This window comes from Corythoichthys intestinalis, chromosome 4 (assembly GCF_030265065.1).
Source record: "Corythoichthys intestinalis isolate RoL2023-P3 chromosome 4, ASM3026506v1, whole genome shotgun sequence".
Lineage (NCBI taxonomy): Eukaryota > Metazoa > Chordata > Actinopteri > Syngnathiformes > Syngnathidae > Corythoichthys > Corythoichthys intestinalis.
The window spans coordinates 59,518,248-59,533,091 of NC_080398.1; the positions used below are offsets into that span (position 1 = coordinate 59,518,248).

The 14,844-nt window shown below is 41.4% G+C and overlaps 1 protein-coding gene across 3 annotated transcripts in view; it reads left to right on the forward strand.

Annotated features, from left to right (window-relative positions):
• Positions 1–1,725: 1,725 nt before the first annotated feature.
• Positions 1,726–14,844, forward strand: part of LOC130914841 (aldehyde dehydrogenase, mitochondrial-like) — a 61,082-nt gene continuing 47,963 nt past the window's right edge. For 2 of the 3 annotated variants that reach the window (XM_057834384.1, XM_057834385.1), the window contains exons 1-2: positions 1,726–1,949; positions 2,332–2,436. In XM_057834384.1, coding sequence (XP_057690367.1) covers positions 1,833–1,949; positions 2,332–2,436 — 222 coding nt within the window. In that variant the 5' untranslated portion in view covers positions 1,726–1,832. The remainder of the gene's footprint in view (positions 1,950–2,331; positions 2,437–14,844) is intronic. The other variant, XM_057834383.1, reaches the window with a different exon arrangement.

Here is a 14,844-nt window from a genome sequence, read left to right on the forward strand (position 1 = left end):
TTTTTTTTCAATATTTACTCATTTCAAATTATATTTATTTCAATTCATATTTACTTATTTCATTTTTTATTTATTTTCTTTCACTTTTTATTTATTTATTTCAATTTATGTTTATTTATTTCTATATTTATGACAAAGACAGATACATTATTTCATGCGGCCACAGGGGGAACAAGAGTGCAAGATGAAATAAATAAAAAGTGAAATAAATAAATGTTGGAAAAAATAAAGAAATAATTAAATGAATAAATAAATAATGAAATAAAGAAATAAATATTGAAACAAATATATAATTGTTAAAATAAATAAGTAAATGTTAAAATAAATATATATATATTGGAATAAATTAATAAATGTTGAAATAATAAATAAAAATGGAAATAAATGTTGAAATAATTAAATGAAAATTGAAATCAATAAATAAAAAGTGAAAATGAATAAATATAGAAATAAATAAATATAAATTGAAATAAATAAATTTTGAAAAAATAAATTAATAATGAAATAAGTAAATATAAATTGTAATAGATAAATATAAATTGAAATAAATAAATATTGAAAAAAAAATCAATGTTCAAATAAATAAATATTGAAATAGAAGCTTTTTAATTACACATTTAATAATTTATTTAGTTGTGTATTTATTTCTTTAATTTTTGCACTCCTGGTCTTCCATAACTTTACTCTATAAAATTTGTAATTTTCCTAAGTGGGCTGCTATTTGTGGGACTATACAAATATATGATTTGAATGTAGATGGAAAGAATTATTTTGTCCAGTGGATGGTGACTGCATAGCAAATCACAGTTCAGAGGTCATGTGTTTTAATCTGGGCTCTGGCCTACCTGTGTGAACATATCTGGCCTCTATGCCTTGAATATTATACCTTTGCTCGAACAGTTGTTTAATAAGTACAATTATCTATCCAGCCATTTTTCATAACTCTTCCTCTTTAGTAGTTGGTGTTCCTAACCTACTAAGTGCCCTGGGCGACATGACGCTTTGCCCCCCCCCCCCCCCCCCCCCCAAAAAAACCTTTTGTCGACCCACAAAATGCAGTGCATGAAGTCTACTTAGCACAACCCAACAACCAAAACATAGCATTTGTTAAGAATGTTGCATTTATTAATGCTATCAAACAAGTTGAACGTGTACAATAATACATGCAAGAAAATATTCTTTTAACATCACAAATCATAATAACATAGTGCACAAATGTAACGGGTACATGCAGGTCCGTAGTCTTTATTGTTCAATAAAAAAGAAGTTGCTGCAATCAAAATATATATTTCAATAATAAAAAAAAAGACACTCAATCAAATAAAAAAAAAGGAATGCAAAAACAAATAATAAAACACAAACAAACTCAAAACTCAAAAATAAAAAGAAATAAAGCATTTGAAAACTATTTTCTTTGATTCAATATTTTCTGATTGAAGTGATTTTTTTTTCATTGCAAAAACTTTTTTGATTGAAGTAATGTTGCTTTGAGTTTGGCCCAAATTGCGGGTAGAAGTAGGACATTTGTATGGAGGTAGCTGTAAACCACTCATTTTACGTCCACTGCAAAAGAGACAGTCAGATAAATATTCTGTTACAAGATGGCCGCCAGTTATTAGCTTTAAATTACTTAGCTAAAAGACATCTAGCGGGTAGACATGATATTTATGACATCGACAATAAAAAAAAGTAGTGCAGAAGATTGGTCAGAAAATAGTGACGTGAAATAGGCGTGGTGACATAAAAAAAGAATAATTTAAAGCGCTCTCCACCGACTGCGCACTTTGAACGCAGTTTTGCAAAACTCGCAGTGGCGCGTGACCTAATCCGAAATGCTCCGTGCGGTGATTTCTCGAGCCCTTCCACGGGTGAAGGCTGTGTCGGCGTGTCACTACTCTGCAGCGGCTATTCCAGTACCAAACACCCAACCCGAAGTCCACTTTAATAAGGTACACTTCCTATCCGTTTATTTCTTCATATTTGGACCGCTTCGCGAGTTATGAAGTTATTTTTAATGCAAAACCTTCATTAGTAATCTGACAGTGAGCAGTAGCATTCAAATCACTACTAGCAACGAGAGCGCCTCATAGAAATCACGTCTTGCGTAATCAATATTGTATAAACAAAACTAAATAAACCAGCCCCAAAGTGAATTTTCTTCTTCTGGGACTTGGCAGCGACACGTGGCACAAATGTATCTCCCCATATTGCAGCATATTTTAAAATTTTGGCTGGTGTTTGTATTGTATTGAGAGTAGTGCGTACTTTATTTACCTGGTGCGTTTTTGGTCCTGCGTAAATCTCATACCTCCGTGCACATTTATGTTGTAGCTGTTCATCAACAACGAGTGGCAGGATGCATCAAGTGGGAAAACCTTCCCAACTGTAAACCCCGCAACTGGAGAAGTCATCTGTCATGTGGCTGAAGCAAACGAGGTAGACAAACACAATGCATTCATTCAGTCAAGTGAGCTTCTACAGTAATATGAACCAAAATCAGAAAATAAGTAACATTATCCATGACCTTTCCTAGACCTGAGGCGACAATACCACACTATCATCATGCAAACGGTATACTGATGCTGTTCGATATGACAATACGTATATGCAGGGCTGTCAACAGACTTGCAGGGGCCCGGGGACAACAGACCATTATAGGGCCCCCCCACCCCTGCCACCGGCTTGTCACGACAACATATGCAGTACTTTGCTTTGCACGCAATGACAGTGTAAATTTTTTAAATTATTATATTTGAGATGGACAGTTAAATTTAACAGACCCTAATGTGATGTGACACAATATAAACAAACAGTTTCCATCTATTGTCCCATGTAGGCTACAGTACAATACAACTGAGAGTGCTATGCCTGCCTGCTAAGCAACAAAGCAGTTTAACTAAACATCCTATGTCTGCCCTTCCACATCCCTGGGGTTGTCAAGACCTCAAACAGTGATGCTTATAGATTTTCTGACAGCAAAGTCATTTATAACATCAGTGAAATCCAGTGTTTGAGCAAGCTCACGCTCAACGGAGAGCATGGTGTTACCGGTATCCCCAAGGGGCCGCAGTCCCCTACAATGTGACCGGCTTTACCAATTTGGCGCAGACGAAGAGGTCGGTGAGCGTAATGGGGTGAGATAGGAGTTGTTAAGAGTTGTTGCGGGGTACCGCTGAGTTGAGTGGCTGTGAGTCCCCCATTGTTAATAAAAGTTCCAGTGAAAACCCATCCGACGTGTCTCTGCGTTTTTATGCACATCGCCACCTTCCTGAATGAAGACCCGGACGAACTGACAACAAACGAGCCGTCCACCCGTCCACTCCACAATACTGTGCAGAGTTGAGAGCACCGCAGCTTACCATAAAGTGCAGTTAGGTAACAATGGCTAGGTTGTTAAGCCCGCTCTGTGATATGGTGGAGCGTAGATAGTTTTTTATTGTTTTCGCCCTCCTCCAGCTACTGTCACTGGCAAAGACAAGAAAATCCATAGCACTTAAGTGCACCAGTGCGGGGTCAAACCATTCTCTGCTGAGACGGGGCGGGGGCGGGGGGGTTGTGCAAAAAAAGGAATTAAATATATATTTGAAACATTTAATATGTTAAGGTTTTTAAGTATATTTCGAGTAGAACAAAATATTTAATCAGACAATGATTTAAATAAAAAAGAAATACGTGAATGTAAAGTAAAATCAATTAAGGGTCATTCAGGGACCCCTATGGTCCTGAGGCCCGTCACTACATACCTGGTTATCCCCCCCCCCCACCCGGTCAACAGGCTTGCGTATATGTATCACCAAAATCATCAATTTCAATCATGTAAAAATACATTGTACTGAACTCCACAGTGCTACGAAGTAATCTGATTTCTTTCTTTCAGTAACGAGCAATCTAATGCGTTCATGATTCCATACCAGTAATCTGATTAAAGTTGTTTTTCTTCATGTCTGAAGTCAGTGTAGAAGAGCATTTCGAATAGAAAATGTTCGAAAGGTTCCCATCTTCTCACTATGGGTTCGTTTCCATGGTAACCGATCACCGTTACTTCCTGTTTTGGTTTCGAGTCACACGCGCTAAGTGTTTTGGGACTGATGTGTTCGCAGGTGCACATTTGAGCTGAGTGCAGCCACCTATTGAGCTGTGCGAGGACGTGGTGATCAGTGTGCACCCGATAATGAACTTGAGTATTTTTTCTTCATTCTGGAGGGTTCCAGCGATAGGTTGGGTTCGCTACATGCGCAGCTGTTTCGTAACTTTGCCGTTGCAACGTTGGGTAGACATTGCTCCAAGTCGGCAAGCATTTTTTTACATCATTGTGTCGCACATTTATGCCGTGAGGCGGCGTGTTCGTTTCGCATCTTTGGGATGTGTTGTTAGTCCGATTGAGTGCAAAATGCTTAGTTACCGTTTTGTGGCCAAATTGACCGCGTGTGTGCATTCACGCCCCACCCCCCTTTGTGTTTATTGCACTGTGAAATTCATTTGTGTGTTGTTGATTATTGTGCAGTCAATTTGCATTATTTTGCATTGGCACTGATATGCTTGCCTGGTACACCAGCTGTTCCAGCTATTGAGTCTGGCCACCATTCACGCGGTTACAATTACCAGGGCGGAGCAAGCCACAGCAAACAGACAGCGGAGTGGACCAATCAGCGACGGGCAGACGTGACGTTAGTAAAGTGACGAGGGAAGGACGAGGGACTTGCGCTCGGAAGTAAACATACGAAGAGAGCAGAGTTTATTCAACATGGCTAGCACGAGACAGACTGTTGTCAATGACTCGTGTCGATGTGTTTTTGGTAATTTAGAACTGATTTTACCGTGGATTGGAACATATTCTTGGCTCTCCCGTCACCATCTGTGTTGTTGTGGAGACAACTTTCGACGCACAAGAGTGACGTTGCTCTTTAAGAACATGTCACGCAAATAAACGAATCTGATTTGTCGATGGATTTTGTACCTGCTCGAGAGGCCGTCAATGGGCTGGTTCCCAGACTATACTCTCAGTGTTTGAAAAATACAGGCAGAATAGTCTGGCAGAGCCAGGCAACTGATATGCTATTAAACCTTAACTCGAAGTTCAGAATTTTTTAGATGAGGCTTATTTTTTCGAGGGTTTAATTAGTCTGTGGAGTTAATTTCAACAAATTCCATGCACTTTGGAGTTTGGGGTAAACACACATAGCCACTACTACATTGGGATAGAATTAGCCACTAGCAAAGATCAATCCAGTGGGGAGAACAAGTATTTGATACACTGCCGATTTTGCTGGTTTTCCCACTTCCAAGCCATGTAGAGGTCTGTTATTTGTATCATAAGTTCTCTTCAACTGTGAGGGACGGAGTATAATACAAAAATCCAGAAAATCACATTGTATAATTTTTAAATAATAAATTTGTATTTAACTGCATGAAATACGTATTTGATACATTACCAACTAGTAAATATTTCGGCTCTTAGTTCTTTTTTAAGAACCCCTCCTGTTCTCCACTCATTACCGGGAGTAACTGCACCTGTTTGAACTTGTTACCTGTATAATAGACTAGGGCTGGGCGATATGGCCTTAAGTGCGTATCACGATAAATTGAGCAAATTTACCTCGATAACGATAAATGACGATAAATTCGCCCAAGCAAACTGTTATATAATTTGAAAATTTGAATCAATGCATGGAATACAAATTAAGTTTCTCATTAAATTTATTTACCAGCTTTCAATTTAACAATTGCACATGCAGTCTAAACATTAAGTATTTAAAAAAAAATCTTGTAAACAATAAGAATTCTTGTGTGAACATTTATAACAGCTTGAAAGACTTGAAAAATATCATCACTTGAATTTCATTAAATTCATTCCGCATTGTTATACACTAGATAGTGGCATACGTTTAGATATTTAGAATAGATACAAATACGACACATCCACCCGCCCCCCAGAAATTATACTTAATTAAAAAATAAAATGTTTCACAAACCTTTCCTTTCTTTTATTCGGCTCAATTATTTACATCTTATGATTTTGGAAATCCTTACAGTATGCAATAAATAATATTCCTGCTCCCAAGCACTGTGCTTACTGTACTGTAATTTTTACAAAAAATAAACAATACATAGTTACTCCCCGTCATCTAGGACGAGCCACTTACAAGACTAGCACTGTCGTGTATTACAAATACTGCTTTGAACACATCTTCACAGACAAAAGCAATGACACAGGCTTAAAGAGGTCAACTTTAATTGTGTAAATCACACTTAATAACGACACGATCTCCTGGTTGAAATAGACGACATCTACTTAATTCTATTGAAGATATGTAATGCTGAGGCAATTTGTCAACTTTACTTTTAAAAAGAAACGTGCACTGTTTATCCAGTAGATGGGGCTCTTGCAGTGTGTCAAACAGTGATTCAATTTAGGGCAATTGTCTTAAAAGTGGTTCATTGTTTCAGAAAGCCTCGGTTTTTCCATCCCTATCTGGAACCCGTCAAAAGTTTACTTAATGTAGGGTGAAAGTTTGGCGAAGCTAACTTAAGCCCGACTTCATCCCGTTTACTTGTAGCGTTAGCCGCTAGCGTTAGCTGCTAGCGTTAGCCTACCGGGCTTCTGTTTGATTGGCTTCCTGACAACCATGTGACTCCAAACGTAAGCACACTGTCTGCTTTCTTAAAGGGGAATAAACACAGCCGAACAACACAGAGTCAAAGCGAGATGAAAAGACTATATTTTCTTCTTTTATTAAATTACCGAATTTACCGACATGGTCAAAATTACGTCGGTCATCGTGAAGAATTTCGGTAACGGTAAATTTTCGGTTTTACCGCCCTGCTCTATAATAGACACCTGTTCACATGCTCAAACAAACAAACTCCAACCTCTCCACAATGGCCAAGACCAAAGAGCTGTGTAAGGACATCAAGGATAAAATAATAGACCTGCACAAGGCTGGGATGGGCTACAGGAAAATAAGCAAGCAGCTTGGTGAGAAGGTAACAACTGTTGGAGCGATTATTAGAAAATGGAAGGAGTTCAAGTTGACGGTCAGTCTGCCTCATCCTGGGGCTCCATGCCAGATCTCACCTCGTGGGGCATCACTGATCATGAGGAAGGTGAGGGATCAGCCCAGGACTACACGGCAGGACCTGGTCAATGACCTGAAGAGAGCTGGAACCACAGTCTCGAAGAAAACCATCGGAAACACATTACGCCGTCATGGATTAAAATCCTACAGCGCACGCACGGTCTCGCTGCTGTAGCCAGTGCATGTCAAGACACGTCTGAAGTTTGCCACTGACCATCTGGATGATCCAGAGGAGCAATGGGAGAAGGTCATGTGGTCAGATGAGACCAAAATTGAACTTTTTGGTCTAAACTCGGCTCGTCGTGTTTGGAAGAAAAAGAAGGATGAGTACAACCCCAAGAACACCATCCCAACCGTGAAACATGGAGGAGGAAACATCATTTTTTGGGGCTGCTTCTCTGCCAAGGGTACAGGACGACTGCACCGTATTGAGGGGAGGATGGATGTGGCTATGTATCGCCAGATCTTGGCTGACAACCTCCTTCCTTCAGTGAGAGCCCTGAAGATGGGTCGTGGCCGGGTCTTCCAGCATGACAACGACCCAAAGCACACAGCCAAGGCAACTAAAGAGTGGCTCCGTAAGAAGCATCTTAAGGTCCTGGAGTGGCCTAGCCAGTCACCAGATCTGAACCCGATAGAAAATCTATGGAGGGAGCCGAAAGTCTGTGTTGCCCGGCAGCAGCCCTGAAACCTGAAGGCTCTGGAGAAGATCTGCATGGAGGAGTGGGCCAAAATCCCTGCTGCAGTGTGTGCAAACCTTGTCAAGGACTACAGGAAACGTTTGGTATCTGTAATAGCAAACAAAGGTTTTTGTGCCAAATATTAAGTTCAATTTTTGTGATGTATCAAATACTTATTTCAGGCAATTAAATGCAAATTTATTATTTAAAATTCATACAACGTGATTTTCTGGATTTTTGTATTACATTCCGTCCCTCACAGTTCAAGAGAATTTATGATACAAATTACAGACCTCTACATGCTTTGCAAGCGGGAGAACCAGCAAAATTGGCAGTGTATCAAATACTTGTTCTCCCCACTGTATGTTACCATTTATAACGTTTACCTTTTTAATACCCATTTTTCATCAAATATTTAATAATATAGTAAATCGTGTAATATCGTGACATAAAATGGCCCATATTCAAATACTTTATTTAATAATATAGTAAATCGTGTAATATCGTGATCGTAAGATAAAATGGCCCATATCGTGATAAAAGATTTTATTTTCTATATTACCTGGCACTATGGCATACAGTAAAGTAAGTAGTGGACTCTCGCCCGCACATACATCAATGTTTGAGGGTGCCACCCTCTGGTGTCCATACTCGTGCACAGTATACGTTGCTGTCTGGTGGAATTGAAATTAATTACCATGAATGACTTAGTATTACTACTTTGACTTTTTGCTCTATTTAGTATCGGCCAAGCCATCAAGGGTTCCATATCTGATTGCGCAAGCTATTTGCAGTGCATGTTGGTTCGTGCATGCTTGGACTTGCATTGCTTCATTTTCGAGACTCTTAACTTCATGAACAAATGTGGAAAAGAATACCTTTATTGTCATTGTAAGGTGCTGATATAATGAAATTATCCATCGATCACCTACCGCTTAGTCCAGGGTCGGGTCGGGGAAGCAGCAGCTTTAGCAGGGAAGCCCAGGCTTCCCTCTCCCCAGCCACTTCAACCAGCTCCTCTGGTGGGATCCCAAGGCATTCCCAGGCCAACTGAGAGACTCCAGCGTGTCCTTGGTCGTCCCAGGGGCCTTCCGCCAGTGGGACATGCCTGGAACACCTCTCCAGGGAGGTGTCCAGGATGCCTGAGCCACCTCAACTGGCTCTTCTCACCGTGGAGAAGTAGTGGCTTGACCCCGAGTCCCTCCTGGATGACCGAGGTTCTCACCCTATCTCTAAGCGACAGCCTGGACACCCTGCGTGGGAAACTCATTTCGGCCACTTTTATCCGTGATCTTGTCCTTTCAGTCACGACCCACAGCTCGTTGCCATAGGTGAGGGTAGGAACGTAGATCGACTGATAAATTGAGAGCTTTGCATTTCGGCTCAGCTCCTTCTTCACCACTACGGACCGGTGCAGAGACTGCATCACTGCAGACGCTGCACCGATCCGCCTGTCAATCTCCCGCTCCCTCCTACCCTCTCTCGTGAACAAGACCCCAAGATACTTGAACTCCTCCACTTGGGGCAGGATCTCATCCCCAACCCGGAGATGGCACGCCACCTTTTTCTGAATGATGACCATGGTCTTGGATTTAGAGGTGCTGATATTCATCCCAGCCACTTCACACTCTGCAGGGAACGGCTCCAGTGAGATTTGGAGGTCATGGCTTGATGAAGCCAACAACATCACATCATCGGCACAAAGCAGAGATGCAATGCTGAGGCCACCAAACCGGACCCCCTCTACGCTTCGGCTACGCCTAGAAATTCTGTCCATAAAATTTATGAACAAAATCCGTGACAAAGGGTAGCCTTGGCGGAGTCCAACCCTCACTTGGAAAAAATTCGACTGACTGCCGGCAATGTGGACCAAACTCTGAAATCGGTCGTACAGGGACCCAACAGCCCTTACCAAGAAGCTCGGTACCCCGTACTCCCGGAGCACCTCCTAAAGAACTGCGCGAGGCACACGGTCGAACGCCTTCTCCAAATCTACAAAACACATGTAGACTGTGTTTTGTTTGCGCAAACTCCCATGCACCCTCGAGGACCCTGCAGAGGGTTTAGAGCTGGTCCACTGACTTTCGGACAGATCCTCCACCTCCAGCACCCCTAAATAGACTTTACCGGCAAGGTTGAGTTGTTTGAGTCCTCTACAATTGGAACACACCCTCCGATCCCCAATCTTAAAAAGGGGGACCACCACCCCAGTCTGCCAATCCAGAGGCACTGGGATGTTATAGAGACTTATCAGCCACGACAGCCCCACAACATTCAGAGCCTTTAGGAACTCCGGACGGATGTCATCCACCTCCGGGGCTTTGCCACCGAGGAGCTTTCCAACCACCTTAGTCACTTCGACCCCAGAGATAGGAGAGCCGACGTCGGAGTCCCCAGACTCTGCTTCTTCAAGCGAAGGCGTGTTGGTGGAATTGAGGAAGTTTTCGAAGTATTCTCCCCACCCACTCAAGACGTCCCGAGTAGAGGTCAGCAGTACCCCATCTCCTTCATACACAGTGTGCACTGCGTTCCTCTCCTCAGATGTCGGATGGTGGACCAGAATTTCCCGAGGCCATCTGGAAGTCGTTTTCCATGGCCTCGCCGAACTCCTCCCATGTCCGAGTTTTTGCCTGTATTTTTATATTATTTTAAATTATTTATGTAGGCAATTCACCCTGCCTGTTCCCCATAGTTAGCTAGGATAGGCTCCAGCACCTCCGCAACCCTCATGAGTATAAAAGACTTGGAAGATGAAGTTGTTGGCAATTCTAAAGATATTTTAGCATGTTTGAGTTTTTTGCTAAGTGTGGTAGTCCTTTGTCCATCAAAAAGCAACGTACATGCAAACACAGATACCATGCTAGACAATCCTGCTTTTTGTGCCATGTTTACATACCGTGTCTAACAACAATTCCGGTGTTTATCATAGCCAACAATCACAAAGATATTGTGAAACCCACGAAGTAACCTCACTTGCACTTTGATTGCAGGTCACAGTGAATACCTACACTTACAAAACAATGAAATAATTAGAAAACAAAAGCTTAAAAAAAACATATTTTTTGCGAGGATTTTGATTTGCATGCTATCACCTCAGATTCAAGGTATTTCTAAATACATGAAATATGCGCTTGTAAGCTTGATAAACATGTGCATATGCCGAGAACAATTGAGTGCTGAATCTCTTGAGTAATAGCAAGAAACTCTTTCTTTGTCAGAGCTGCAAGGATCTTTTGGGCGGGCCTAAAAAGAGGATCGGGTGACATCAACGTCCGAGACCTGATGGCCTGGCCTTATTTTTCCTCAATTTGAAAAATGTATTGATTATGGTTTGCAATTTTTTTTCAATCACTCAAATTTGTCGCGTTTTTTAACAACGGTATTCTCTTCGACCCAAGCAATTAATTTATGAATGTTGACTTCCACTGGAGTGTCCCTTTAAATTCTATATACTGTACTGACATGTTTTTAAAAGTTGATCTTTAGTTGAACATAAACACAGACTGGTCACGCCGATAGTAGTGACGAGATTTGTCGTTCACTTGAGTAAACGAATCCATTCCGGTTCGTTCAGTAAAAAGATTCGTTCAAACAAATCGTTCAACGAATCGTTCGCCCCCCTCATCTCCCTCCCCGCCCAAACGAATCGTTCGGTTACTGAACGGGAAGTGACGTTGCCGAACGAATCACCAAAGACCGCTTCGCAGTATAACTGAACGGGAAGTGACATTGCTTGGTCCCTCCCTCTCTTCCACATTGACCATTCGTCGTAGTTTCAGAAATGAGTGACAGGCGGTATCATTCTGCTTTCACAGACAGCCTCGTCTCCCTCCTGCTGCTGCAAAAGCGAGGGAGAACTTCCGCGTCGTCTGTCCTAGTTCTATGGGCTCAGTGCTTGCATTTCGATTTAGGACACGGTTAAACATTTTCCTTTTGTGAGGGGAGTAGGGGGCGGGGGCGCACGGACTTTCTTTAGCAGGTTCTTGATCACACATACAATCACATATACAGCATGTTTGCTGTCACGAAAATAAAAATACATCGAAAGTTTAATTTCTGAATATGGAACGACCAACACATCATATTTACATCTCGCTCTGTTGTATTTTTGTTTTTCAGTATTAAGATGATCGTGTTGAATTTTTGCACTGGTATTAATAAATAAAATAATCCGGTCAGCTCCCCTATCGTCCCCGCATCTCAGATCGTAAAATGCTGACGAGAAATAATTGTTTGCTCTTTACGATGTCGCCTTTCTACTCTCATTAGTCTGTTAAGAAAAATGTAGACATATTGCGACATCTCCCGTGTCCGCGTGCTTTGTTTTTGGGCGCCTGAGTAGCACATGATGGACGGATTGACATAATTTGTCAAACCAACCAACACCTGACACGAAAAAAAAAAAAAAAACACTCGGAAAAAAATTACATGTATATACAGTTTCATTGCAAATCAGTATTATGGTGATCATATTGTTTTTTTGCACTGGTATTAATAAATAAAATAATCCGGTCAGCTCCCCTGTTGTCCCCGCATCTCAGATCGTCAAATGCTGACGAGAAATAATTGTTAGCTCTTTACGATGTCGCCTTTCTACTCTCATTAGTCTGTTAAGAAAAATGTAGACATATTGCGACATCTCCCGTGTCTGCGTGCGTTGTTTTGGGCGCTTGAGTAGCACATGATGGACGGATTGACATAATTTGTCAAACCAACCAACACCCGACACGCTGACACGAAAAAATAAAATAAAACACTCGGGAAAAAATTGACATGTATATACAGTTTCATTGCAAATCAGTATTATGGTGATCATACTAAATATTTTTTTCTGTGCACATATGAGGTAAATATCACTGCCATGAAGCCTCTATATAGTGACAGTTCTCTGCCCGCTTCACTGCCGTCACGCGACCGCAGCTCAGCTTTTGCTTGCCTCGTAGCTACCCGTGTTTTAAATTACTGTAAATTTGATAGTATGTCGTCATAGGCAGTCACGAGTTTGTTGAGAAAAGTACTACTCTAAACAATGCTCGCTAGATTTGTGTGGTGTTTTTGTCTGTTTGAGCAGCATTTGATAGGCTCCACGTTAACAAATATGTGACAAAGTCATTTCCTTTCATTTTCTGATTCGTTCACCGCATAGTCATTACTGGAAAATCAAGTTAGCAGCAAGCTAGGTCAGGAACCGGAGGACCGAGTCACTGAACGGGAAGTGACAAAACTCAGTCTTGCCCCCCTGCCTGCACGCTGGCTGCTTATTTGCCACACGTGGACGTGAGTGACAAACGCCCTGATTCTGTTTCCGCTCCCTCCCCTGCCCGCGATGAGGCTGGCGTCTGATTGGTCGTGTGCGATGTCAGAAGACGCTGCCGCTTGCTCAACGCCCTCCCACGAACGAATCAGTGCAGATGATGATTAGTTCGGTCTCGTTCACCAAAACAATTCGTTCAAAAAGAACGAATCGTTCGCGACCGATACAGCACTAGCTGATAGTGTTTAGGTTCACTTTCTTGACTTTCATGCAGTGCTGGTCTGTGTTAATGCGGTTATCGGTATTTGTCTACCTTTCACCTTCACATTCATCCTCTCAGTGACCCGCAATAGAATGTGCATTCACTTTAGATATGGTTGGATTTTCAAACTGAACCAATGAATAGGTTGTACCAAGATAAATGTCAGCATTCTTCAGAATAATCAGAATTGTTTAAGTGGACCCCACTATTTGCGAAGATAAGAACCAAGAACAACAACAAATAATTTCCGTAAAAGAATTGATGAGCCCAAGTATATAATTAACTATATTAATAGTTTGAATCGCAAATATAGAACAAACTTTGATCTCCAAATGAGTTAACAGCATTTCAAAAGCTTACAAACATCCTTAATGCACGCACGCACATTACTCGTTTAAACAAATGGGACTGAGCAAAAGTTTGATCCTGCGCACTTTGGTATGGCTACGCTGGCATTAACGGTTGATTTTCTCAACTAAAGAGATTCGACAATAGAATGCATTTCAACATACTGTACAGAGCAGGAGTGCCAACATGTTTCCTTGCCTCGCGAGCTACTTTTGAAACATCCAAACCAGGGATCTGCAACCTTTTAAAGAGCCATTTCAACCCAGTTTCCACATAAACGACAACAATTGGAGTCGCACGTACAGTGGGGCAAATAAGTATTTAGTCAATGGATGAATGGGGCCATGTATCGTGAGATTTTGAGTGAAAATCTCCTTCCATCAGCAAGGGCATTGAAGATGAGACGTGGCTGGGTCTTTCAGCATGACAAATGATCCCAAACACACAGCCAAGCCAACAAAGGAGTGGCTTCGTAAGAAGCATTTCAAGGTCCTGGAGTGGCATAGCCAGTCTCTAGATCTCAACCCCATAGAAAATCTGTGGAGGGAGTTAAAAGTCCGTGTTGCCCAACGACAGCCCCAAAACATCAATGCTCTAGAGGAGATCTGCATGGAGGAATGGGCCAAAATACCAGCAACAGTGTGTGAAAAGCTTGTGAAGAGTTACAGAAAACATTTGGCCTCCGTTATTGCCAACAAAGGGTACATAACAAAGTATTGAGATGAACTTTTGGAACTGACCAAATACTTATTTTCCACCATGATTTGCAAATAAATTCCTTAAAAATCAAACAATGTGATTTTCTGTTGTTTTTTTCCCCACATTCTGTCTCTCATGGTTGAGGTTTACCCATGTTGACAATTACAGGCCTCTCTAATATTTTCAAGAGGGAGAACCTGCACAATTAGTGGTTGACTAAATACTTATTTGCACCACTGTATATAGTGACATTTGAAATGATTGCGTCAGCTCAACTCTATATTTATATATGGCGGAAAACACATTGTCCGATATGCACGTGTGTGTGATACATCATTGGAAAGCTTAAAATCTCAATTTTCTGGGGGAAGAAAAATTTTGTCTGGGAGGGCGTTTAAAGAAAAAAAAAAAGAATTAAACAGCGAAACCCTAACTTGAGGTGAGAGCACGTGAGAGCATAATTAACTTGTATCACCGAGTGTCAAGACACAGCTGTGAATGGCTGCTTACTTACACACACTGAGT